The following is a 24,600-nucleotide window of genomic DNA, read 5'->3' on the forward strand; positions in this document are numbered from 1 at the left end:
GAGAATACGGCTGGTAAAGGTAAAAATGGCAACGAACCATTTAAACACGTTAATCACACTGGGTGTACGACAAGTCATGCATATGGGTTAACATGACAGTGTGGATATTTGTTTCAGGGCTTCGAGTATCAGTGCAATCATTGATTCATGTGCTACTTGAAAGACACAATAACATGTCTCTGAAGAAAGGCAAAAGGAAATACAAGTGCTCACAGGGGAATGCTCTAGGGATTTGGGCTTCATATATGCGAGTATCTGTAGTGTTCTGTCCAATTTCCATTTCTGAGGTCTGAGGTGCAAGAAGAACATGAATTATGCTAATTCTTATGTGGAAGGGGGAAACAATGTCCTGTCAGTCAGATTAGAATCACACAGGGCTTTTATTTTGAAATTGCTGATTTGTGCGGCACTCATCTCCCCCTGCCACTGGCAAACCCTGAACTGTGTTGGAACAATTGGATTCATTTAAGATTCACAGAAGATTCCATGCCTGCCTAGTTTTACATTTGTATGGAAGTTAAGAGATGGAATCTGGTGGAGGTAGTCTGTCCAGAAATGCATCACTTTTGCTCCTGTTTTTTTCTATAGTCAGCTGAAAAGTTTATCTTTTAGTGATTTAGATTTCAAAATCAAAAATGAACAAAATCCTTTGAGTGCAACTTATTCTGACATAAATCCATGCTTCTCTGCATAGATTTACACCTGCCGGTCACCTTTCTTGGACCAGAGTCCATTTTATCTTCAGCCAATCAATGGATTCAACCTCCTAAACAGCATTGGAGACCCCCATAAATGCTTTTGCAGTGATATTTATTTCCAACATGGAGAAAAGCAATAAATCCCATTCATCTCTGCGCCTTCAGGAGCTCCACAGCTGTGTTACATCTAAAAATGTATACCATCAACTACATAAATTATGGAAGACAACAAGATTTGCTTATCACCACCTATAAATCCCGGCTGTACAGATGCAGCCACAGCATGCAGCGGCTTCTGCTGATCATGCTCCTCAGAGCTAATCATGCCATTGAGACAGGGAGAGTTTTAACATCCTGTAATGCTCGCTGCTACCAGTCACATCATGTACCGTTAACATAGAAACATACATTGTGCCACAGTACAAAGTGTATATTTGTACACATATATAATATACATATATATGTTAACTCAATATACAACTGATACTAATGGTAAAAACAGTATGTTTGTTCATAATTATATCACTTGCTCTTACTTAAGTTACTGGATTTGGTAGTTACTGAGCAAAACTGTACAATTCCTTTTCTCAAATTCTTTTTGTAATCATTATATTTCATAGCACACTCGTCTATAAACACCTTAAAGGGGTAAGCGATTCTGGAGAAATCAATACCATGATAAAATACCATGATATAGAGCAAACAATGACATGGCAAGTAATGTAATTAACGCTAGGTTGTGGGTTAGCAAACCGTCACTACAGCTGCTGCTGTGAAGTCAACATGCAGAGAGAACCAGGTCCAGACAGCAATACTGCATGTCTTGGCAAACTGTAAAATAAGCTGAATTTCCATGCACAAATCATTTAATGTTACCTGACACACAAATCATGGCTGGAACGGCTGGGATAGTGTCGTGTGGCTCGGTCCGAGCCTCTTTGTTTGTATCCCATTTACAGAGCCAGGGCTGTGTACAAACACTGGATAGATTTTCAGCGCACACACAGGATGGACAGCTATCGGACCGTGAGGAGACATTCACTTTGACAAAAGTAATTAGAATTGGATTAGAATCGCTTACCCCACCCTTTAAGAGTATGCCACCCTGCAATTCACTACACATTTTGTGTAGGTGCATGTAAAATAAAAATTTTGAATCGTCATAAAGTAAGTAAGGTAATAGGTGATAAATAGCACAAACAGGTACAGTACATGGTTAAGACAGGTGGGCCGTTAATGTTATGCAAGTTATAAGTAGTGACTGTCCTGTGCTTATAATTCCAAAACTGCAGTTGCAATGACAACATCGGACACAGGGGACAGCAGCATAATGTTTAGAGTAACTGAGTACTAAAACCACTTTTTGAGCTATTAAGTTATATGTACAGTTACGTTATTATACTCTATCAATTGATTTTCATTGCAGTCTGTATTGTTGATTGTCCTTTCAAGCCTTGTGACCTATGGCTACCCATAACACCTTCCTCTGTATTCGGTGTGAAGAGATGTTCACGTGTGTCTTCACAGAAGACTCATATCAGCCTCAGTCTTACAGGCTTCAGTTTAAGGTGGCACAATTAACATTCCCAGTAAGGAAGTGTAATGTGAATGTACACTGGAGAGACTATCTTAGAGAGCTGAGATGAGAGTGGGAGTGCCAGTTGCTGTGCGGTAACAGCGAGTGCAGGGCCGTGGGGGGGGGGTGTGTGCCTGTGTCTGAATGCATTAATTTGATTATATGTGGAGAGTTCAAGCTAAAACAGGCTGTTTAAGTTTCTCTTTAATATCAAACACACACTCAAAATTACTCTGTAGTTTGTGGAGCAGTGTTTAAACAGCTGCAATGGGTGAAAACTCAATTATTTCTGCATTTTGCTTGAAATCTATATCAGAACATTGCAGAGTCTGCTAACAAATCCCAAGTCTAATGACACCCCATGTGCTTATAAATCAGAGCTGTTGCGAATGAGATGTTGTGGCCACATAGCATACATCGGCTGAGTGAGAGCTGCAGTCCTCTTCTTCGTCTTTGAACCGGATCTTAACAGGATGAGTTTTGAAGCGTCACCCGTGGCGGCTCAGCAGTAATTGAATTGAGTTGCATCTAATCTCATTGCCCAGCTCCTTTGGTTCCCTGCCTCTCATTAGGGTACGGTGCAGAGTGTCACAGGCCTCCTTCTCTCTCTATCTCTCTCTCACTCACAAAACCTCTCTCATATCTCACAGCTGATGCGGGATAACTAGGCAAATCAGAGAAACCATATTGCAAAATTTCTTGAAGCGTACACCTCGGCATTAGCCTCAAGTGACTGTCAGCTTTAGAGCCATGACTGTAGCCTACCACTTGCTTATATTACACTCTATCATTACACTGTATCATCGTTGGCATTACATTTATCCACATCAGTAGAAAATCTAATCTACTAATCTAATCAAGTAATGAAATGTAAACAAGTCACCATCAACTACACTATAGTACAGGATGAATAAAGGGAACCACAAGCAACCGACTCAACCAGCTAACAGCAAAGACTGAGAAATCAGCGGCACAATGGGCTGAACTCATTTCTGGAGGATCAAAATCTAAAAGCACACGTGTGAAAAAAAGGCGGTGGTCGTTGAGCCAACAGTAAATGTGGCTGCTCTCCCCTCTAACTTGCCAATCCTCTGGTAAATGAGGGTCTCTGGCGGGCCGAAACGCCCCGCTGAACACTGTCCAGGGGCTCAGAGGGCATCAGAAATAACTGAATTGAAACCACAAAGATAATGGCTTTGACTCAAAATTGTTGGGTTGGCATGATACCAAGTTTAGGACCGAACACCTGCAGAGAAAGACTGAAAGTGACCTACAGATACTAGAGCAATTTCCTTGCCAGAATATTCCAACTGCCATATTCTGCTATATAAAATATTTCCTTAACAGGTCTGTTGAAATGAAATAAAACACGTTAATATACTGCATTTTTAACACATACCACTTAGTGGTATGTGTATGGTATGTATCTGCCTCTTTTCACAGAAAAAAATCCCTTCACCTCCACTGTACTGGGAAGGCAGCAGAAGTCTTAGAAATAAATATCTCAAAAGATGGGCAAATAAAATTAGAACTTTTATGGCTAGATACCACTAGAGGAAGTTGTGAAAATATTGATATAAATATATGTTTTTTGTTTTTTGTGGGGTAATCCAACTCTTTAACACTGCAGTAAGAGACAATCGTTTTTCAAGGTAATCCTTGTGTGCCAAATACAGGTGAGGTACATACACATATGTCCATTAGTGATCGTGCTGTGAGGCAGGTTTTGGAAAAATGTGGTACTAATTAAGATGTAAAGACATTTGCAGACGTGGACAGAAACAAGTTTTCACTGTGTTATATCATGTTAAAAGTGTGTAACATGGTCGGCAATGGACCAGTCTGAGGTGTACATTTTGGGTAATAATTTTGTGATCTAAATCAAATCATATAAACCCTCATTCAACATCCTTGCTGCCTCCCGGACTGGGTACATTCACAAGGAATATGGATTTAACTTAATGAGACATGTGAGAACACTGTTAATATTAGCAGACTGAGTATACTAGGTCACCGCAAGTAGAGAGGTCATAAAATAACAGTGCCGTGAGCGCACTATAAATGTCTACTTAAAATTCTCAAGCTGTCAAACTTTCACTCTTCATTAACTGTATGTATGTTCTAATTTATAAATATTCCCAGAGATGCTTTGTCTCAATTGTCTTTTGAGGACGCCAAAACAAATACTTACAGTATTTAGGGCCTGCTGAGTGTTTGCCTCTGGGCTAAGTATGCTCACAGGGCTCTGAGGATCCTTCCAGTGTTTGTGCAGTGGAGATCAAAGTCTTGGGCTGGGAGCGGAAGAAGGCTTTTCCTCTCATTAGTCATCTGGCAAAGACCCACAATTTATATAAAATAGGCTGTGGTTTGCTGGGATTATATGACCTGTGCTCTTGACTTCTCCAGCAGACTACCTACCTAACAACTAACAGAAGCAACAAAAAGGCGAATTTCAGTCAATGTCCGATGGGTGATGAAGAATGAGATGGAACCGTAACTGAGGAAAGTGTTTTACTCCTGATAATTAAAAGAGGAAGAAAATATAGACTCAAAAACAGGTTCATTCAACTTATGTAATTTAGAGGAGGCACATTTTTTTATAGTACATTATGAGCTCCTCCACATCTCCCTGCCCACAGGAAAAGGAAGCTTTATACGTTTACCTCAATGGTAGAAACGTAGCATTCACCATGAAGCAAATGCAAAAGTAGCCCAAAGGTGTGTAGCCAAGGCTTTGATGTGGTGTTTACAGTAGGCCTATAACCAAAACAGTTTCACTGCCAAGTGTTGTCCTAATCAAAAAGACAGCGCATGTCAAATCAAACAGAAGCAGCATGCTGTCTCTATCTTCAGAAGTGCATACATGCAGGAGGGATGAGAGTTGCGCTGTTCCACTGTGAATATATCCACCCACAGAGTTTTTAGAGATTCTCCAACATGCCTTGTCGTGTCTTTGTTCCCTGGGCTCTCTCTCACTCACGCTGCATACAGTGACACATCGGCACATATAGACGCATGGGCATGTGTGCTAACGTGTGTGTGTGTGTGAGGGGATTGATCAAGCATTGCACAAAAGTTCTGGGCAGCTATGGCTGATCACCTGAAACTGAAGGGAAAGTGACAAAAAGCTAAAATGTTATTTTACTCTTTGCATTTACCCTTGAGAATTACATACAGTCTATATATTTTAATTTGTTGTTTTTACAAACAAATTGGCCCTGTGTCATAGTGTAACATCAAAGCAATCAACCTCTACTATGGCTGCTTGAAGCAAAGGCCAGGACATTTTGTTATAATGAAAAAAAGAGGCTCCCAGCAGTAATTTCATGGCTGCTGAAGCTAGCAGTGGGTAGGTGGTAAAATGGCTTTATTCCAGGTTCAGTTAAAAGAGGACAGAGAGCAATGAGGTTTATTGTGTGCTTATTGTGACAGACTATGGCTCTCATATCACATTTTTTTTAGGCACAGGTGCTTGACTTAGTAGTAGTTTTTCGAGGGGTTACTGAATGACAGAGGTTGCTACTGCAGGTTGGACTATCTGTACATTGGGACGTCACTTTGGCAATGATACCAGTTTATGCGTGCAAAAGAAAAAGAGAGAAGAACTGCCAGTGATGCATAGCTTCATCCATATTTCTTTAATATTATTTTTCTTTTCTTTGCATTTTGTGGCTTCCCTGATGTGCCCTTCCTTGTCAGCGTGTCCAAGCTGATTTATTCTCCTGATGCATGCATAATTTAGTTGCTATGAAGCTGGCGTGAAGGAGAGGGCCACAAAAGCACAAGAGGCATATGTGTGTGTGTATATAAAGTCTCTGCTGGGTGCAGCTGATGTGCCATTATAGTGGCTGAGATGAGACCACAAAACTGAGGAAACAAGCTGCGGTCCATGATATAGACATGGTTGCAGAAGAGAGCTGGCATTCACACTTATTATCTCACATTGTGAGCAGAGAGTATAAATCAACAATTGTGGGTGACAATATTGCACTTGACTAGACATTATTTGTGTGAAATGTGTCAGAGTGGCATAAAAATTACTTTAAGGCGGCTGATGGTTTGTAGCATTACATGGGGAAAAATAGCTTTGGTTTGCCAGACATCTGCAAACTAATGGTGGTTAAAAGATAAAATGCAAACTACAGAGACGCTGCACATGACAACATGTCACACACCTTCTTATGTAGCTTGTCTCCATGCATTTAATCACTGGGGTTCGGACTATCCTTGGTGCATTTGGTGCTGTATTACAGCGCTTGATTTGTTATGTTGTTTACAACAGTAAGAGCAATGCCAAACAACTACAGTCAAATTAAAGGACAGACTTGATTTGGTTTGCCATCAAAGGCATCCAGGAGAGCAGCGGGAGGCATTAATTATTTGACTCTTAGGGAACAAAGGCAACTGTCTCTGGATAGCCAATTAGAGGGATTGCTGAAGAATAGGGAGCAAGGTTCACTTTAGTTACAGTGTGTCTGACGACTCTGCCTGATTGCCCTCCAGCCCCTCCCTCTTCATATCTGTCTTTCTATCTTCCCATCTACAGTAGCTTGGCAGAAACTAGAAGAAATTAAACTATGTGCGGTCATCCAATTCTCCCTTTCACAAGCCTCTTGGCCTGTTGGCACAATGCTCTGCCAATTGTGTCCGGCTGGAGTTGTCTTGTCTGTCTGTTTAACAGCTGATCATCACTGTCTGTGTGGTGAATTATGTTTTTTTTTTCCAAAGCCAAGTGGTCTTTGATTGATGCAACCAGTGTATTATCAATCGGGTAGATGATTTTTACGTTTTAGCATACTTGCAAATACATTTATTACCCATCCACTGACACTGGCAGCCATTACAGAGGTAATAACATGTTCAGAATTCTCATCCATGTCCATGTAATTTAGGAAATTTGGCCAAAGCTCACACAAAAATACATATTAGCCACATCCTTTGAAATTTTTCTATGCTTATATTTAATATGGACCCATATTTCATCGTTTCTTGACCACTTTGCAGCATATAAGGAAGGAAAGGTTGTGACTGCTGTATTACTACAGTCACAGCTAGCTCAAAGTTAGACACTCAGGAAGAAGGGACATAAGAGAAAGCTAAAAGCATTTAAGGATCTGGTCTGCACTGTTAATTAAAAAAAATTTGGTCTCTGCAAGTATACCAATATTATTTGGGCTAAAAATTACAACTCTGCCTGCACAAAGACAAGGTGATTCTCATAAAATGGTTTAACCATTAGATTGAAATTGAAATAACAACTTAAGGAGGGCAATTTGGCCCTTCAATAAATTATAAAATGAAAAATAATGAATAACTGCATATTAAGAATTATCATTTCTAACACCATCTTAATAATTTGAGAAATTTAACTTGTAATGATTTGGTCAAGACTGTATAGAGGGATTCACGTTAGTGAAGTTAGTTAGCCTTTAAAAATCGTACTAAAGTGTAATGTATGTGTTGCTCTGAGCGTGCTGCAAAGCTCCGATCTATTTGACGGTTTGAGACACTGGCTACACTGTTACTACATGTGACTCAAATGAAACACAAGCCACATCACACAAGCAGCATGTCAGCAGTGTGTGCATGTTCTGTTCTGTGCCACACTGGCTCCACTCAGTCATTTCTGTCATATGCAGTCAATATCTTCTGACTGAGCCAAGAGACCCTTAATACACAATAGGAATTAAAAAAAATAAATTTTTATTTCATTTTACATTCACTGAGTGGGTTTTTGCTTGGAATTGAATACTATAAATTACTATTAATTAGCTCTCTAACACTGTAGTATGTCTGGTTAACATTATTTTGCTAAGTAGTTGATAATTTAAAGGAAAAAACAGAACCTTGCAGTATAAAAGGGCAAGTCAGGTTGCCGGGGGAAGGCAACCTATAAACTATAACTAAAGATAAGTTGCCTTTTTATTTTGACTTTTTTTACACTTAAAATCTCACTTTTGTTATCCAGTTCTTCAAGAAGTTTTACTGCAGTTTTTAAACTATTAGTCTTTTTATTTTAGTACTTTATTACTTTGACTTCCACAACTATATATTTGACTGTAAAATGAATGGAACCACATATTTGCATACTTTTATTTGTTTTTATGAAGGAAAATCTCTTCATCATTTACATCAATTTAAAACAAGTCGTATCATTGCTTCCACTGTGAGAAACCCAAATTGGCTTGTTTGATTAAGGTTTAAGTTTAGACTGTTGTCTAGGAGACAGCTGTCTGGGTGATATTAGGGGAGCAAGAAACGTTTTCAGACAGAAAAATATATTTCTCTCGAGGACATATTTGGTGTAGTTCAGCTTCTTCCTGTGTTGAGTAACACTGTAAGGGCTTGCCTGTGAGACTTTCTTTTTTTTCTGCAGTAAGTTGTTAAATTTTTATTCAAAATAAGGATAAATGCCTGCATACACTTTGGACCATATAAGGGTAAGAATTTTGCACACATTTGCATGTTTTAATAATAAGCTGTTCCCACTGTGGTTACAAATAGTGCGGCATGATCAATACTGTACGTGCGCCTTATTGTTCCAGATGAATTGACTCTGCTGCAGTTGGGGTCATTGCAAATATTGACAGAGTGAATGAAAGAAGTGCCCTGGAGGTATTTTTGGACTGAATGCTGGAATACAGCTTCCACCTGGCAGATTTTTGTTCAAAGAACATTTGACTTGGTGCTATAATGAGGCTTTGACATCAAATACTATTTCAACTGTGGTTTTAATTGCCAGCAGTTGAATGATAAAAGTAAACAGCTCTGTGCTTTCTATGTAGCAGGTAAATTTTGGATCATTTTACTTCTAGCAATAACATTCAGAATATTGATTGGTAGAGAAAATGATGACGACAGGAGTCCAGGCATTTTCCTTAGTATGTCATCAGCGCCTTGGTGTGGCGAGGGATATTGTTAGACAGGCTAAAATCCAGTTCCTCACAACACCATCATGGATATAAAGAGGTGGCAGCTTCGGATCTTACCACAAAATATCACTGGCATTGCTCTCTGCAGATTGGTATTCTCAAAATTTCAATGGAAAACATAACACACTGTCTGAATCAATTAGTCATATTTACATCTTCATTCACATTGTTTAATGTTTAGTCTTGCTGTTCAGTTCAAGGTAAACTGGATTTTGTCAAGACTAACAAAATAAAAACAATGGAAAAACGCAACGGAACTATGTAGACTGAAGGAGCAGAGTGAGACTGCAGCAATAAACTAAGGATGGACATACAATTGACCTTTTGCTTGTCCAGTCATAGCTTAGCATCTGTAAATAGGCACAGCAGGCTTGTCAAGCTTTATATTTAGAGTGACAGTCTCTGTGTTTGGGTGGTGGCCTTTTATATTCTTTAATAACCCAAAAACACAACAGCAAACGAGTAAGGAATGCATTATCTGTTCAAATGCATGCAACTGTTGGCATTTCTGGCTAACTAGCTTACAGTCAAATGACGAACGTCAGTCTAAACACAGCCTTAGTTTGTGGGGATGTAGATTACACAAAAAAAGACCATTCACGAATTCCACCATGTTGAATTTACCCACCCAGTGGAGAAGCCAGTCTAGGATATTATCACAGTTTAAGGTAACATTAGCAGACCTGTCCTGCTCTTTATTGGATTTACAATCAAGAACCCCAGCAATGTTACCTCAGATAGCATTAGGTTTGCCAAACACACCAGTTAGTCCTCATCCTAAAAGGCTTTTCTCATGTAACTTGTGAAAACATACAAGTATGTAAGTAAAGCAGCCTCTAGCAGTGGTAGAACCAACTGACAAGATGTTTCTTTATTTCTGTGCTCTTTCCATGGATCCACCACTGAGGATGCTGGTTTTTTTTTCCAGGGAAGTGTTAGCTTTAGCTTTAGCACACTATCATGTATATAGCTGTCATGTGCAATATTTATGACCATACCTGTCAACATTGGGATTTGAAAATAAGGGAAATCCTCCCCCAATTGCCTCGCCACTCCATACCACTGTCCACATATCGCTGACATTTAGACAAGGGTACACACAGCGAATCCTAAAATCACCACTAAGCAACCACTTGCTTTAAAATACAATGATTAGGTCAACTCATTCCTACATTAAGTAAATGACTACAATTAGGTGGTCTGAATGTGATATCTGGTTGAAAGTCAAATGCTGTGAACACCCCTGCATTATATAAATGAAAACACAAAAGGGCATATAAACTCAGCGTCTACCAGTTTAATATATATATATACCTTGAATGAGATTATGTATAGATCACACATTATTCTTCAATTGTGATTTTGAGAGGTTAATGGTTAAGTGAGACAATTGGCAGAAGAGAGAGATTACGCAAATGGACAGGAGAAGTAGGGTGAGTGAGAGTAATTCCTCCACTTTGGTGAGATACAAAATTTTTACCTTCTCAGCAGGTACTCCATCCCTCTCAAGTTCATTCTTCCTTGAACCCTTATGCTGCTGTTCTTCTTGTTTTATCGGCGTTTGCCGTTGGAGTGATTGCGAGTTGTTACAGCTAATGTTCTACCTCTGCTTTACTGGAGGGGAACGTAGCAAACATATCAAGTAAAACCAGAAGGTTTTTAATTTTTTTTAAGAATGTTTAAAAATTCGGGGTATTTATGGGAAAATATTTAAATGAGAGGACAACTGTAAAAGAATAATAAAATACAGGAGAATCCCGGAAAAAAACGGGAGGGTTGACAGGTATGTTTATGACTCCTTTTCATAGGGTCCACTGGAAACATAAGATGCCAGATTGAGATAATGTTTTTAACGAACTCATGGTGCTAACCTTAGCTTAATCAGCTAGCTAGCTCAGCTGATAAAATCTGCCAGACAGCCAGCAAAACAGTTACCGGATGGTGAGCCTGATTTTGTGTACCTCTGTTTGAATTATTTAAAAAATGAGTTGACAAATTTTGAGCAGCAAATCTGCCACTGCTACAACTCTTGTTTCATAATTCATCTTTTCTTGACCACTTTGCAGCGCTAAGGAAGGAAAGCTTGTCACTGCTGTACCACTGCAGTCACCGCTAGCGTCCCTTATTCCTGTCTAACGGCAGACAGGAATAAGGGACATATGAGAAAGCTAAAAGCATAAGGAAGAGGTATGGAGGGATGTGAAAAAGACAGAAAGAGCGACTCATAAATCAAGTAGAGGTGAGATTGCTGAATCAGGGTTGATTGTGCCTGGGAGAGACAATAAAGCCTGTAATCATCTGTCTCTGCCGCACAGACATCGCAATTATCTGCCCATACCTGACCGCCAGGACAGAAAGGGCAAGTTCCATCTACCTTCACCTATATAGGTACAGATTTTTTAGGGGGAATTCATCTGTAGATGCAAACTGAAAGGCCAGACAAACAATGTTCACTCTTGGAGAGCTAAGACTTGGGAAAACAGGGGATTTATTTGGATTGAGTGTTGCTAGGAATACCAGTTTGTTTTTCCAGGTCAGCCATATGTGATGTTTGGGGGTGATTCAAAAGAACGAGTGGTGATATCTGTTTGGATCTTTCATCTGTCTCTTCCCACACATGCATTAACACACACATGCACTCACATAATGTCAATATATTACACCAGATAAAAGAAGAGTAGCCACTCATTAAGCTGGTATAACCCTGCCTGCGGAGGCTCCATTTGCTTCCAGTGCAGTTCCTTCATCACAACGTTTGCTTTGAAACTGCTGTCTGATATTGGCATTAAGGGTACAAATCTACCTCTATTTCCCACCAGTGCATCTGAGCCTGAAGCATATGGACCATCACTCTCCGACTGAAAGCACTACGCTAAGGCCTAAAAGCATTTTTTTGCCAGCCCAATAACACAGCCAAATGAATAGTGTGGTTTTAATTAATCTTTTCTATTGACTGAATAAAACCTCTTGGTAGGACTCGGCTAGTGAATGCACTGTGTTTTCACTCCCTAATCGGAGTTTGGAGAATAATTGCAAAGTTGCTTCCAGAATTGTAGATGATCAATGCTTTCATCAAATACAAATTAAAAGGGAAAAAGGCACTCAAGAAAATAATACATTGCAACAGGTGCTTTGTGTAGCACATCAGGAGTAGAGGTCATTTAGGTTTATTCATTCATTTATCGACAAAAAAATTTGAAATCTGCCACAAGCAGCTGCTTACGGGGATGTATTGTAACACGTTTTTGCATTTTTACTTGTGTGAAGATTTTTTACACATAAGGTAGGAGATCAGCTGCTTTTCTCAACATGTCAGTTCTCTTTTTCAGACATTGCTTTCATAAGAAAATCACAGTAGAGCAATAACACAATGATCTTTCATTGACTCTCAATTAAGTGAACCAAAGCAGCATCGCTAAAAAGTGAACAAAGGAGTAAAGTGATCAGTGATTCCCAACGAGTGGCGCCCCAGAGTACACTTCTGCAGTTGTGAGAGTGTACGTGTAAAGAATTTGGAGCAGTTCAACTAATTTGAAAGAAATTAAAATTATGAGTTGATAACATACTATATCTATATATTTGTAAAGCACTGGTGTGACGCTGATCTATATTAAATGTATTGTCACAATAAACAGTAAGCTACTTGAAACTGCACATTACATAACTACCATCAACATGAGTCAGTGATTACACCATTACTCTCAACCATGTCGAGAGTGCATGAAAACAAGCACAAAAGTGGAAATAATTATCTAAAACCGATGGATAAAATGTTTAAATAGTTAGATAAAAGTAATTTAGGGATAAATAAAAGTACTGGAAAAATTGTTTAGCTAGATAAAAGTAATGTTGAAACAGTTAAAATAGTTTGCAAAAGTAATGGATGAATAATATTTAACTAATAAGCAGTTGAACAAAATGGGTAAATAATCAGCTAAAAGTAATGGATATACGGTTGAAATAATTAGCTAAAGGTAACAGATAAACAGTTGAAATAATTAGCTAAAAGTAATGGATAAACAATTGATATAATTAAGTAATGAATAAAATGTTGAAATAATTAGCTAAAGCTGACTTAAACATTTAACAATTAAATTGCAAATGTTGTAACTATATTTTCTTCGATGTGGCATAACTTAACATCCACTTTAATAACACACTTGGAACGTGATGGGTGGGGTCAATGAAGGGGTATGTGAGCTCATCTGACAGGGTGGTGGGTGTATGTAATTCAGGAACCACTAAAATTAACAATAGCTCAAAATAATACAGACAAAAGCAGTTGTCCGTCAATTTTCCTTTTTCCTCAGAGCGAGAGGGTGAAAAAAACATACACCCTTGAAGACTATTTTCCCTTGTCACTCCTCCTGGTTTAGCCAGCAGTCAGTGTCCATATTGCCAGGGGAGCTGCACTACCTGATAAGCGGAGGTAGAGGCTTTCTCACACATCTGTCTGCTTGATGAGCCAAGTGTCAAAGCCGCCCAACGTGCTGGATGGAGTGCATCAATAAACGACTTTAATCCCCTCCTGGGGCCAATGTCCCACCACTAATAAGGGATCGTCTTACACCACTGGCAGTAAGGAGAGAGGTAAAAGTGGCTTGGCATGGGCCTCAGCACAGGGATGTACAGCACACAGGGAATTGTCCGTACACAGGTAACAGGCTGTAAATCACACGCGCCTGCTGTTGCCTTAATTGCTGGACTGAACTGGTGTTTTGTTTTCTCCTTCTTCTCACTTTTTCCGCCCTCTTTTGCCCTCTGTCCCTCTTTTCTCTCTTTAAAGTATATGTCTATTTGTCATCACTCTTTCTCTCTCTAACACCTCTTCTGTTTTTGTATTTCAGGCTCTTTTCCCCACCTCCGCTATGTGTCCAACTGTGCCCCAGACAGTCTCACTTTCCAGACAGAAGAGGAAAAGCAGAGGGATGGGGACCGGTAGCTGTGCAGTATTGGTTGTGCTGAAGGACGTGTGGGTTGCTAGCATCCGCAGGGAAGATCCAATGAGTGTTCTAGTCAGAGTGACCCTAATTAACCACATATTATCTGCAGGCTGTGTGGAGGATTAAGGCCCTCAGCTCTGTACCCTACAGGCCTGGTGACCCAAAGACAGAGGACTCTGCGCTAAAGCACTCTTCAAAGTCTGCCTCAAAGCAAGACACAGAGAGGTGGGGGCATGAGGTTGGATCAGAAAAAAGAACCACACAGAGAGCAGCGAGCAGGCTGCAGAGAAGACCGGTTACTTGCAGCATATCCAGAGGTCAGGACCTTTCTATAATGAGCAAATAAACATAGCAAATTCAACAATACAGTGGGGGAGGAATATGCAGCCACCCTTTTTGGCATCCTCACAAAGAGGAAGACATATTGTGTCTTTGTCTGTCATATACAGAACATATCCTGGCCAGGTGCTGTTTGAACAAATTGAAGTTTCTGAGGAGGAGGGGATCATTATTCTATCGAGCGATAATGAGCTCATTTTCTCATTTGGAACACCCAGAAATGAGCACTTCGCCATGTTGACAGGTCGTCATACACATGCCACGCTGCTGCATTACACCAGTGTCTATTGTCAACAAAGCAATGCAATCTGGGAACTACACAAAAACCCTCACACAATAAACAGCCCCCACAGGCAGGCAGAGACTCTGATTTCCGCAGAAAACATTTTAGTAGCAGCTGTGACATACCTCATTCCAGATGAAAGACGAGCCAATATCAACAACATGATGAAACAGAAGAATCCAAAAGTTATAGCTCCTAGGATCATCCGTTTCTTAAAGTGTAATGTCTTATTACAAGTGTTACGAGGTGCTAGTGAATATATTTCAGATTTGCATAACACCAAACTACTGTATGAAATACTGCAGTGTTAACAGTTCAAGCATTTACAGGGCTTTCATGAAGTATTACAGGGTAAATCTATCCTCTGCTAACACTGGTGTGCAGCTGCTATTCTGACTCACTGGTACATTTCCTGGTGGTTCCACGCTGTAATTCAAGCTGAATTCCTGACTCGAGGCCCGTGTCATCACCTACCTCGGTCTGTGTCGTAGAGGTAGACAAACTTCTGCCACTTGTAGTGAGAGAGCAGGCTGAGGACGGCACCCCGGAGGGCGGGGCGCATCTGGATGACAAACTGCACCTCATTATCGGTGGGGTAACTGGGTGTGACAAAGGAGGTGTGCAGAGCACCGCAGAAGGAGGTCAAGGTGTTCATGGACTTCTTGTCGTAGAATCCGAAGATGGCGTACACTCCGCGGGAGAACTGGGAGCAAACTGCAGGGACAGCAGAGGGCAAGGGGACACGAGTGTTAAGACATGATTCAGCAAAATATGTGTATGCATATTCACAAATGTGTTACTCGTCACTTTGGGCAGTAATAGATCGACTGGGTTGTTTGAGCCACCACTAATAGCCAATTAAAGGTTGATGTGACCCCATTACACTTGACAAAGCATTTACACTAGTGCATCTCCTGTAATAAATATTAATAATATTAATAATGTACATACTGTACAACAATAGAAATAAGAAATAAATATTCTGTCTGTTTAGATTTGTAGTCTTGTTTTCTCATTCAACAATGATTGTCATAGAATCTACAATTATTTAATTCCAAATAACCATCATCTTTATTAAATGTAAAAAAAATCTTTTATATTTACCCAAAGCCCAAGAAGATGTTATCAGGTTGCTTGTTTTAGTCAGTCCTAAAAACCCAAATATTCACTTTACTATAATTCTCTGACAATTGACTAATTAACCGAAAAAGTCATGTTTAGGTATTGATAACTTCAATTGGTTTTATATTGGCACATTAACTAATATGATGATGTCACATGGGGCTTAACACTAGATCTACCAAGGCAATCATTTTGACTGTTTAAAAATTTGACCAAAACCTGACTTTTCCTAAATATGTGTATATGTTATTCTAACATTGTTATTTTTTTATTAAAATTACAAAACACAACAGAGTTCTGAGTATTTCTACCTTGAATGGTCATAACAGTCAAATTGACCAGATGCATTATAGACGGTGTATCATTTCAGTGTTTGCTCCTTTTTCCAGCTCTTGAAGAAACAAAAAATCTTTCAGCCTAAAACCAAATTAAATAATTGAACAGGACACTTTACCCATTTTTTCTTTACACATCACCTGTGTTGACTCTGAAAAATTTATCCACAAGTGTCAGTGAAATTGACGCGTTGTGTGTGCCCCCCAAAATCAGTTCGCTCTCTTGCAGTTTAGCAAATATTCAAGTTATTTTCCTGTGACAGTCAAATTGAATGATTTGGTCATTTTGCAATGTATATTATTGATGTTTTTAATTTATTGCATCATGTCCTGATGGCCTTATCCTGATCCTAACATTACAGATCCATTCATTCTTAGATTTTACATTGATTATTGAAATTATATGTAAATAATGTCTGAGCGGTCAAAATGGCCGCTATGGCCATTGTAGTAGTTGTAGAATTCTGGTAGTTCACAGGACCTGTTGTAAGGGGTATTAGCCTGTTTAATGCCTTCTGGGGCTCTGAAGGGAGATCTCCAAAGTCTGAAAAAAAATAACCCAGTCATCAGGGTTATCTCAGCATTACTTTGGAGATTACAATTTGGACGGAGTTTGGACGATATGTGTATTTACCAGGTAGAAGGAATGTAATGAAAGACACTATCAAGTTGCATTGTGGGGATTGTAGGATCCAGTGTTTTCAAAGTTTGACCCACACTAAGAACTAAAAGTCCAGATATCTCAGCTCCTGCTGCTTCGATTTTTAAAATCCTTTCTTTCAATTTGTCTATTTTGAATCCTTCACCTTTGTGGAAGTGCTAGAGTGCACTGGAGTGCCAATTTAACTGATAACATAATTGGTGGAGTAATCAATAATGAAAAAACTTGTCAGTTGCAGCACTAAATGACACCCATCCCTAGTGATCACAATATAAAAGCCCATTTAAACCTGGTATTAACATTCATTATCTGCATGTGAATAAGAGAAATTCATGTTAACATACAATGCACAAAAAGACAGGAGAGCATGCAAGAGAATGCACTGGATTAGAAAGTTAACGGCTCTGGTAATAGTGGCCTGCATTGTGGCAGGATGTCAGCAAAAATCCTGCAGGTACAGTGTGTGTTTGTGCTGGTAGGAAAGTGGCAGCCAAAGGATAGAAACGTAACACCATGCGCTGAAGGTCTCCAGCTCCCACCAGGAGCTCCCACCAGTTATCGCTCTGTTTCCTCTCAATAAGAAATTAGCATTCTCTGAGGTTATTGACGCTGAACTGGCAAACAATTCATCAACAACATGACAGTTCAAGCACAAGATGCAATCACACACACACATACGTGCACGGCAACCTTTTCTTTTCCTTTTTTTTCTGCCCATGAGAATTTGTCTTGTCTTTGTGAAGCACGGCGCTACAGTACGTGCAAAACCTTTCACTCAGAGGACAACATGACAGTGCTCACGCACTCGTTGCTTAAGTACAATTGCTGTTTGAATGAGAGATCTAGTCACTGGTGGGATTTGCCTCATCCTTTTTAATTCTATTCCCTCCCTATCTGTCCTGGTACAGACACCTCTCCCAAGGTATAGCATCCATTCTCAGCAACACACACAGGCAAAGCCCCACATGCACATATGCAGACATACATACAGACACACACAAACACACACACAGCACTGCTTCCTGATAAGTGAATCAACAGATGGACAGCAGCATTGTGGGTAAGTGCTGCAGGGTGAGTGGTGCAATCTCCAGCACTGAATGGAAGCCAGTAGGAGATCCAGCCCTCGTCAAGGCCCAGTTTTCTCTGCACTCCCTCTTAATTTGGGCCAGTACTGACACAGAACCTGTCCTAGGGGACAAGATCTGGCAGCCTCTTTCTCTCCGCTCAGCTGTCCTCTGCTTATTAGGCTAGGCTTTGAGCGAGCCCAGGCCTCATCAACAGATCTGTCCACGCACCCTCATGTCGCTCCCTGCCGTCCCCTTGTTGTGGTCTCATCTTGCCCCCCTTTAGCGATATAGTGTCTTTGTGATGCATCCCTTTTCAGGGTCGCCATCTTATTGTAGTGGAAAGGTTTGTGGGTTGCAGGGATCACATGCCATCTGGAGTGATCTGAGGTCCAGATAAGTTCTCCCTCACCAGTGAGGTTGATAAGGACAAAGATAGACCTGTTCTCTTTTAGGGGCACGCATCAGCCAGTCTCACTGCACCAGATTCGCCAGCATCGTGCAACTCTGCCCGCTCAGACACAGGTCATCCTTTCTTCACAGTAATTCCATCGTCCACTTGCACCTCCACCAGAGTCTGCCCTCATGAGCATTTGTGACTGATAATTTGGATCTATAGGACTGGCATTCGCTATAAATAGACCTAACCAATTAGTGACCACATACAATTAATGGAAGTAGTGTTATTGATTTTAATGGCGTGCCATAAGCTGGACTGTGCAGAAACCTCTTGTTTTCTCACTCTTAATCACTCCTGGCCCATTTCCATGGTCAGAGGCTAAAGAAACCACACCACATGTTAAGGATTTGCACATTCTGAAGGTGTTTCTATACTGTAGCATGGAGGAGATAGTAAATCTGACCTACGGGAACCATCGGGTGGGGCAAGCAATGCCATTGATCATGACTGATTAAGCAAACGTGTCATCTCATCAGTAAAAATGGCCCATCCTTGGGCTAAACAGCTTCAACCATCATTTTTGCAAACTGCTACGAGAAAAAAACTATTTGCTTTTTCACTCAGCGCAAGTGGAGGAAAACAATGCAGCGCTGGCTCTTATCACCAATAGCCGGGATCACCTGAGAGGAATGAGTAAGTGGTTTTACTCCTTTAAATCACATATTTTTCTGTATGATTGTAACTTTTTAATTAATCTACTTTTTTATTACAAGCTGCAGCAATTTGTCTCCTCGCTAATTTGCGTAGCATGTACATTTCTTAACATTTTACATTTTAATAAACTCAAATTCTTTCAGTCAAGGGTGAGTAACAAGACAGCAGAACAAATGAGCGGAGCATATAAACTGGCAAGTTTGTTAATAGGAAATAGCAAACAAAAAGGCAATCAGCAGAAACATATTGACCACGTCAAACGGAGGAATTTGAAGTTTCTTTGCAGTAAAAAGGAAAGCCAATTGCACCGAGATTTCAGCTTAATAACTTAAATAAAAGAAACATGCTTTTAGTTTAAACACAAAGGACTGGTTGTATCTTCATTTCTTTCTTTTATGTATTGAGTTTCCTATTATTTGTGATTCTTAAAAGCCAAACTACGAACTTAACTGTATCTGAAAGGAATGGAAAGTTCTGGAGCCCAAGAGAGCCATACTCTGCACATGTATGTTTTCCTACACTTCAATCACTCTCCCAAAGATGTCTCTCCTTGCAGCACTGACCCCCCCCCCACCCCACACTTCAACACCTCACTGTCTCTCTCCACTCTCCTCCCCACTATATTTGACCTCTCCTTTTGTTGCCTGTCTTCTGCCTCAGCCATCTGGTCATCCCCCAAAGCATACATCCTCTTCAAGCGTGGCAGTATCTCTCTCCATCTGAGTGTTCCTCTCTCACATTGTTTCCCCCATAATATCACCCTGCTCCATCAGTGCAGCAGAGATTGGTGTTGGACTTTTAAAAAAAAAGACAAAAAGTGCACTGTACAGTCAGGAGAAACAGCTGCTGCGCAGAAATGCCCCGGCCTCATTCCTCTCTGTGATTAAATAAAAATGATATAAATGTTGGGCTGTAGGTGGGACTGAAGCGGACAAACCTGTCTCCAACTCTGAAGAGATAACACATTCGTTAATATAATTCAATGATTCTGTGAGTGTCACCTTGAATTTCTTTAATGCTAATTTACTCACAGGTCCTCAGACTACCTTAGATGCCTTAGAGGAGCTTGCATGAGGACTGAGTGGTAAACAACACAAAGATAATTCTCTCTCATCTGCTTCTTCTCTTTTTCTTCTTCTCCGATCTCATTTTCCATTTTTTTTCTTTCTCTGCAGCTAACCGTGCCTCCTCCTCCTCCTCCTCCTCCTCCTCCTCCTCCTCTCCCTTCCTGCTGCAGGGAACCATGCATCCCATCTCCAGTTCACTGGTCAAACACACACAGTGTGCCGCCCTCATTCTCTTCTATAATCAGGACACTTGGCAGTGCTACAGGGATGTTACATTTCTGATGCATCACTTGAGATGGCTGGCCTCGAATGCTAGTTCAGAGGGATATGTGGTATGCTCCAGGCATGCTGGGTTAATTCATAAAAAAACAACCTTTTCATGCACTCAAAGTATTTGGACTTCCATACTCTTTCCCATGAGCCAGAGCTTTGCACAGCCTTGGGAAGGGGGCCGGGAACAGTAAATGTCAGCAATGATTGTATCTCTTTAGCTGTTTTCCTCATCTTTTTCACAAAACCCACATTCTCTCTCTCTCACTTTGGCCCCGTTGTTTCTCCTCTCAGCCACATGTCCTCCATTTCCTGCCTGTGTTTCGGTGTCTTTTTCTCCTTCTGGTCCTAGAAGCTCCTCTTCCTGGTACCCCATCCCCCTTCCCCCATATAGCCTACATCAGGACCAGCCTTTCCGACTCTGAAGAATGGATGCTGTCACTAGTAGATAGCTCGCATAAGTGCCCTGGGGGATTGTATCACCTCTTGTCATATATAGATGCAAAGTGCTTCAAACTGTTAACTCAAATGGCAGACCCAGATTCAAGAGCGACTCAACTGCAACGGTGCCTCGAAACGTTAAAAGGAAGCTGTTACTAGTACTGTTCCATCAACAGCTAGCACCTATTTACAACTCGATTCGCCTGCTGGGTTAAGTGACAAAAATACACATTTACTACAAACAGTAAATATATCCAGTGGTTGGCATTAGAGACGGGGTCACTGTATATTTAAATATCATTGTTAATCGACTTTGAGTGGAATCGTATCATGAAGAAACGATGAATTTATTGCTTAACAACAATGTGTTGCTTGATTTTTTGTTTCCATGGCAACTATCACTAACATAATAAGTGGTTTTACACATTCTGTAAAAATGTTTTTCAGATGTAATGCATACCACTGGAAGACAGTTCATTGCAATACACCAATTTGATGATTTTGTGTGTGATTTTGGCCTACATTTGTCATATTATGATACATATAGCAAACTTAAATAAAAAGTGAAAATGTGCAAAAAGACACGATACTCAGTCCTGCCAATGTTTTCACAGTATTCCACTAATTACCGGTGGCAGTAATGGGCCAAGAAACTTGCTAGCAAGTAAACAGGGATGTAGACAAAATTTGTTAGTCACCTCTGAATTTTTCTCCTGCCCTGTGCCCACCCTTCTAGTTTAGGAATCCCCACAGCTAAGTACCTCATATGCTGTTTGGGTTTGTCCAAGCAATCCACTGCATTCAGAGGTGCATCTGTGTATGTCTCTTTGTGCATGTACATGTGTTTGAACGCTAGTGTATGATCAATAATAGGCGATAAGGAGCCTGGCCTGGGGATGCCAAGGCTTGTTAGGCTGGAGCTGGAGATCAGCATCTCCATGTACTGAGGACAGGTATATAACTTCTTCAGCTCCTGTAGTCAAATGTCTTCCTTCTATATTTTGTTTCTATCATTTTAATATTTGTATTTGTAGGTGACTGAATAAACTCTGCACTCACCTCAAGACATGTAGGTGCTTTTACTATTACATAACCTTCATATAAAGATGCATATATTATGCTGTAGCCATGTAAAGCCGCAATAAAGCATGCATAGATTTCATAATAGAAAATGGATGTGTACGTTTTATTGTATCTTTCTACCGTATACGACTGCAGACTGTGAACACCCAAAACATTTCCTTTTCTGCTAGATGCATTAGTAAAAGTCACATCAAAAAAGGTTACTGGCTAGTAACTTTAATGGCTTAAATGACTGTGTCTCTATCAAAGCGTGGGTACACAAAAGCGAAGCATATACATTTCTGTTGCTGCCCTGCCAGAATAGATGGAGAACAGGCCAACTATTAGAAGAAACAGAATTATTCCAACTTATTTCAACATGGCAATCGCATGTGTGATATCTTTATAAAGGTTCTTGCTCACCGTTCTGAATTTTGATCCAAATGTAGCGTGAGAAACAACACAAGCTTGTTTTTCTAAAAATATATATGGAGATGTTTAATATTATTATTATTGTTAGTACTTTTTTGACACCCCCGATGCTCATATTTTTAGTATAACACATGAAGCCCACTATATTGCAGAGAATATTAAAATATGACAGGAGTTATTTGTAAGTGTATAGCAGAACTGCATAGGATAAGCATTTATTAGCATGGCACAGTGATTGAGTTTTAGATAAACCCAAGTTAGAATATTTACTTTGGTTTGTGTAAAACTGATCACTGTTCCAAAACAAAACATGTTCACACAGCTGTTTAACTACCAGATAACTACAGTAGTGTAATTAATGGATACTTGTATGAAAGTATAACATTTAAATTTCAGTTTAGGGGGTTTCTCCCCTCTGAACTTGATGCAGAGACGTGTATCCAATTGACAAGGACATTATGGAAATCGGTGTGAAAGCATAAAATTCAAACTCTAGTTAGTATGATTTACATTCTCTTTGAAGCTTTAAGAATTTGACCTTAAAGGCAACCATAGGAAAACCACTTATCCCATACCATACTGTGTCTGAGTATTCTTACGGAAGGCTCATTTACAACCTGTAAAACCCCAGTCAGTCCGAATAAGATGTGAGTGGACCTCTGCTCACTTGGCGAGAAAGAAGAACAGAATTAAAAGCTGAGAAGTCACATATAAATTGTGATTCTGTTTGCCAAAGTAGGGAAGGAGGATTACTTATGCAAACTAGATTTGTCTGCTTTTTAAATTGACCCAATATTCCTATTAAACTAAATATTTTTGGACAATTTTGAGATGTGACTTTTTTACAAGTCAGTAAAACTCTGTTTACTAGTAGTGTTGTAGTCAAGACCGCTCAAACTGAAACCAAGTCAAGACCAAGACCAAGGGAGGGCGAGACCGAGTCAAGACCAAGACCAGTTCACCACATTACATGACACACAATAAAATGTGGAACGAGATCATAGGTACTTCTCAAACTGATCTGAAAGATCGACGTCCTCATTAAAACACCCACATAAACAGTTGCAAGCATCGCGAGGAGGGGTGACAGTTGTTGAAAGGAACAACACATTTTTAATTAGGATTAATGGTTGCATTTGAAGAAATATATTTTACATCCAAAGTTAGGATGTTAACAAATAAATCAAAAGCAATTTATTGATATTCCCAAAGTTATGGTCTTGACATAAAATCCCGAGTCCGAGACCAAGACGATTACAAATGCGGTCGAGTCCGAGACAAGACCAAGACCATCAAATAGTGGTCTTTAGACCGGTCTTGAATACTACACTATCTACTAGTGTTTGCAACACTTTATTACTAAAATGTTCAATATTAATGATAAACACTAGGGTGCCACTCAAAAATAAAGTTTCTAATTTTCATCTTCCCACGCCCCAAATGTGTTAATAATGTGACAAAAACTAAGTTGACAAAATTTGAATGTTTTCTAATAATTTTTACTGGTAGCTCAACACTGACAAAGTTTTGCAATATTCAACATTTTCCAATTTATCATGTAATATTAACTTTAATATCACAAAAGTGACCTCTCTTGAAGTGTCCTTCTTTCCTGTACCAGAAAATAACTGGTAGGTGGTGCTAAAAATGAGAATTATTAAGATTAACATGACACACAGACGCAACATGGTGGTTCAGTGGTTAGCACTGTCACCTCACAGCAAGAGTTTCTGTGCATCGAGGCCCATGCCTTTCTTTGTGGAGTTTGCATGTTCTCCCCGTGTCTGTGTGGGTTTTCTTCATGTTCTCCTGCTTCCTCCTACTGTCCAAAGATATGCATAGGTTAACTGGTGACTCTTTGCCCTTAGGTGAGAACGTGTGTATGACTTGTTTGTCTCTATGAGTTAGCCCTGTGATGAACGGGCAACCTGTCCAGGGTTCACCAATGACAGCTGGGATTGGCTCCAGCCCCTTCGCGACCCTGCACAGGCTTAACTATACTACTGACTACGGCTGCAATAGTGCTAACCCAAAAATATTATTCTAATTACATATCATCAGAATATGAAAAAGAACAGTTAAATGATATAACAAATTATAACAATACTTACTCAATACTTACCAACTACTTTGGTAGAGAAAATTTGAATTAAATAACATTTTATCGCAATGAAAGTAAATATAAAAATATTGAGGCCATTGAGCTACCAGTAAATATTAATATATCTAAATGAAACTTCTCACAGTTACTATGCATC

General features: G+C 39.8%; 1 protein-coding gene across 1 annotated transcript in view; it reads right to left on the reverse strand.

Moving 5' to 3' along the window:
- gria3b (glutamate receptor, ionotropic, AMPA 3b) overlaps positions 1-24,600 on the reverse strand; it is an 82,493-nt gene that overhangs the window by 40,934 nt on the left and 16,959 nt on the right. The window contains exon 3 of the mRNA XM_046030597.1: positions 15,246-15,485. Within this exon, the coding sequence (XP_045886553.1) occupies positions 15,246-15,485 (240 nt within the window). The remainder of the gene's footprint in view (positions 1-15,245; positions 15,486-24,600) is intronic.

Source organism: Micropterus dolomieu, linkage group LG19, assembly GCF_021292245.1.
Source record: "Micropterus dolomieu isolate WLL.071019.BEF.003 ecotype Adirondacks linkage group LG19, ASM2129224v1, whole genome shotgun sequence".
Classification (NCBI taxonomy): domain Eukaryota; kingdom Metazoa; phylum Chordata; class Actinopteri; order Centrarchiformes; family Centrarchidae; genus Micropterus; species Micropterus dolomieu.